The sequence below is a fragment of the Habropoda laboriosa genome, unplaced genomic scaffold (assembly GCF_001263275.1).
Source record: "Habropoda laboriosa isolate 0110345459 unplaced genomic scaffold, ASM126327v1 scaffold816, whole genome shotgun sequence".
NCBI lineage: Eukaryota > Metazoa > Arthropoda > Insecta > Hymenoptera > Apidae > Habropoda > Habropoda laboriosa.
Window position 1 is genome coordinate 899666 of NW_017101002.1, and position 3802 is coordinate 903467.

The 3802-nt window shown below is 52.6% G+C and overlaps 2 protein-coding genes across 2 annotated transcripts in view; one reads left to right on the forward strand and one right to left on the reverse strand.

Moving 5' to 3' along the window:
- The window catches only part of LOC108577762 (importin-9), a 4925-nt gene extending 4567 nt beyond the window's left edge, over positions 1 to 358 (forward strand). The window contains exons 13-14 of the mRNA XM_017940955.1: positions 3 to 51; positions 147 to 358. Of these exons, the coding sequence (XP_017796444.1) occupies positions 3 to 51; positions 147 to 358 (261 nt within the window). The remainder of the gene's footprint in view (positions 1 to 2; positions 52 to 146) is intronic.
- A 217-nt stretch (positions 359 to 575) lies between these two features.
- Positions 576 to 3802, reverse strand: part of LOC108577773 (slo-interacting protein 1) — a 22803-nt gene continuing 19576 nt past the window's right edge. Inside the window, exons 3-7 of the mRNA XM_017940976.1 lie at positions 3623 to 3683; positions 3389 to 3559; positions 3034 to 3132; positions 1452 to 2969; positions 576 to 1373 (exon numbers count right to left, since the gene is read on the reverse strand). Coding sequence (XP_017796465.1) covers positions 1029 to 1373; positions 1452 to 2969; positions 3034 to 3132; positions 3389 to 3559; positions 3623 to 3683 — 2194 coding nt within the window. The 3' untranslated portion in view covers positions 576 to 1028. The remainder of the gene's footprint in view (positions 1374 to 1451; positions 2970 to 3033; positions 3133 to 3388; positions 3560 to 3622; positions 3684 to 3802) is intronic.

Below are 3802 nucleotides of genomic sequence, written 5' to 3' on the forward strand. Positions count from 1 at the left end.
ACAGCGAGGACGAGAACGCTTACCTAGATCCGGGCTACGAAACTATGCAGAGTAAGTGTGAGATTTTTCGTGTAAATAGCATGTCGTCTCTCTCTATCTAACCTCGCATGAACAATTTTTTTTCGCTGTTTGGTCGTATCGATCAGTGCTAGGAGAAGCTGCGAACGAAGCCCAGGAAGACGAAGATGATCCGGAGTTGCTGCAAGATTCCATTTATCACTTGAATCTGAGTCAATACCTCAGGGACTTTTTGTTGAATTTTTCAACTCATCATTGTTTTCCAGCGTACATTCAGCATTTAAATATTCAGGAACGAAAGGTTTTAAGCAGCTTAAACATCAACGCATCGTTCATGTAATAGATAGATAGATAGATAGATAGATAGATAGATAGATAGAACAGATACACGTATATCGATGATAAGATTTTCAAATTTCGTAATAAAATATATAATTCTTCGCACGTTTCTTTTACGACGCATGTATTACCCGTTTTGTGGTGTTCGCGTGACAACTTTACGCCGTTGTGCGCCTACAAGTTGTCACATGATAACGCAAACATCCTTTTTCCTTTTTGTCGATCGTACTTTTGGAACGCTCGAGACGTCGCGCTACATACAAGGAACCGACGGTCTGCGTTTGTTACGTAGTACACCATCGTTACGTTTATTTTATACATATCTACAGAAGTGTACTCTTGTTCTATTTTTTTTTTGTTTCGTCCACAGAAAAGTTTCGGCTTGTGTAAAATAATCTACATACGCGCGCGCGCGCGCGCGTGTGTGTGTGTGTGTGTGTGTGTGTGTCGTTACGAGAAAAATATTTACAACCGTTTACGCTACTTTGACGATGACACAGGAGTCGCTTCGCTTCGTTGGGGGTAAGGGTTAGCGCTTTCGTACTCTGAGAGAGTGGTTGTAAGAGTGGAAGGTCGAGGAAGGAGTAAAGTAAGGGATCTAGATAAGAGCGACGAGGTGGTGTTGCGGGGGGTCGCGAAGAGGAAGCACAAAGGATATCGGTTTCCGCGATTCAAACGGTCGTGACCGAGAGGAGACCCATCAATTTCCCTCCCGTTCCGGGACCAGTCGTGCCGCCGATTCTGTTCCCATGAACCAACATCTCTTGAACGGTGGTGAAATCGTCCAAAGTGTTTTTTTTACGAGCCATTTTTTTGTGACTGAGCTCGACGATGTTCAGAGGCTTTTTCGCCAGTTTTTCGTCCCCATGTTCACCGGCCAACAGCTCGTTGGTTTGTTGCAGCTGAAGCTGTTGATGCTGTTGTTGCTGCAGTTGAAGCTCTTGTTGCCTCTGCTTGCGCTCGCGGGCACGTTCCAGTTGCCGTTTGCGCTCTTCCTTGGTCCAGTATCTGCCAACCTGAAACACGAGCAAGAACAGGATGATGACAGAGGCGAGAAGGTAGGGGGACGCTTCTTCCAAGAAAGCTGCGACCACCTTTACTTCCGACATGGTGTCGTCTTCCGTGCTGTGCCCGGCCCTCTCCTCCGATATCTTGATCGCTCTGTTCCTCAGAATGCGATTTCTCACCGGCCTCCGAGCGATATACCTAGTTCCGTCCGCTCTCCTCTTCACCTTCCATTCCATCTGCACCTCGTTCCCCTTGTCTTCCGGCGGTATCCACGAATTGGTACCGCACACCTGTTGGCTCCCGACGAACTGATATCGCGTCAGATTTGGCGCCTGAAAATTACCGTGAGACCTGGACTTTTTCGCGGTCCCGCCACCGTCGCCGCCCGTTTTTCTAGGGGCGGCGATCGTCGAATTTCGTCGATCGAGCGCCTGCTTGAACAGCTGCTGCTGCAGAAGCATCGTTTGCTGAAGGTTCGCCATGTTGGTGTACATAGTGTCGGCAGGTAAGCCGGTGGTGCTCGCGTTCGTCGGATCCGGCGCACGTTCCCTGTAACGATGGGAGCTCGAGGCTCTTCTGTTCGTTTGATTTCTCGCCTGTTTATTTGTAAACGTGTGACAAGTACAACCGAGCCTTTGCTGTTGCTGCTGCTGTAGGTGTTGTTGCGGTGGTTGTTGTTGTTGTTGTTGCAACGTCGAAGTTTTCGGAGGGCAAAGGACCAGCGTGCTCTTGTGATGATCCCTCTCACCTCTGTGCAGCTCCAACGTGAGCGGATTGCTGTTGCACGACTCGCCGGTGTTGTACGCACTCGAGCTGTCCTTCTCTTCGCCGGAGCTGTTGCTCTTCGAGGAACAATACCACCTGATGCCGCCGGTTTGCTGGCTTCCCTGAATCAGCGTGGTCGGTATGGCGGCGGATGTGGTCGGTGGTACGGGAGCCGTGGCCGGCGATGGAACGATGGTAACGTTGCCGGTGGCGAGCATGGCCGCGTTGCTCGACGCATTGCTCGACGCGTGATTCGAGTGGGTGGAATTCCAGTGGTGGTGGTGGTGGTGATGGTGGCGGTGACGGTGTTCGTACGGCGAGGAATAGATCGGCTCGCTGTCCGACTCTGGTATCGTCTCGTAGATGTGCTCGGTCTCGCTCCACACGTGATTCGAATAGGCGTCGGTTAGCTTGACCGTTGGTCCGCAACTCGGCTGCTGGCCACGCACGCACAGACCCTCCATCTTCTTCGAGCAATCTTGGATCCATTGTTTACGTTGGGGATCGTGGTCGGAGTGGCGTGCCGGCGACGCGGCATTTCTCCCGGAAGACTTTTGCGAGGTCTGAGAGGAACAAGTCGAAGAGGAGGTATTGCTCGCGGAGAAGGCGTGCACCGTCGCCGCTTGGGGTGTGTGAGAGGGGACGGGTGGTGGCGGTGGCGGGGGGGGCCTCAACGTCGAACAGTTCTCCTCCGTGTCTTTGGTGCGTTCCTCCGTTTGTTGCTGCTGCTGACGAATCAGCTGCTCGATCAAGCTGTTCTGGTAGGAGGGCAGATGGTCCGGTGAAAGCGACGGCGAGTCCCGACGACACACCGAGCGCCTCTCCTCGTATTCGTCGTCCTGTGAAAGATAGTAAGGTAGTCTCGGGAGTGAAATAACGGGATGCAAAGAGGTCGTTTGTTACCTGGTAGAGACACCGGCTGACGAGAATGGTGACAGCGTTCTTCGTTTCGGCGAATAGATTTTCGGTCTGTTCCTTATTCGCCACGTCTTTTCCGTTCACCTGGAACAGGAAGAAGAAGGACGGATATATTCGTGAATTCGACGAAGGGATCAAGAGAAGAAATCCGGCCCCGTCACACTCTTTGTCCGCAATTACGATCCGCCTAACGAGATTAGAAGGGTAGCAGGTTGGAAGGAAACGATCGCAAGGAGAGCTCGTTCGGAGCCAACGGGCTTCTATATTCGGTCTTTCTATTCGCGACTTTCTTCGTTCGTTCGTTCGTTTGGAAGGGACGGGTAATCCGCGTAATACTTACCCTCAAGATTTGGTCGCCTTCCCGCAATCGACCGTCCCGCGCCGCCAGACTTTCAGGAACTATTTCGGAGATGTAAACTTCCGTGTCGGCGTCCTCGCTGCCGGATCCGGAACTGTAACACACCGTCAGTCCCAGCTTCTCCGCGCTGCCCGCCTTCCGTAACGTCACTTCCTGGAATCGCGAGGTTCGACACAGTTACGGTCACGCGGTGGCCCAAGTCCGCAAGTAACATACCTCGAAGTCGATATCGTGCGCGAGGAAATCCTCGAAACTATCGTTCGGCTGTACGTCCACTCCTAGGGAAACCGGCAGCAACAGCTCCACCTCCTCCTCCTCCTCCTCCTCCCCCCCCTCCCCGTCCTCCTCCTCCTCCTCCTCCCCCTCCGCCTCCTCTTCTCCTTCCTCCTCCTCCCC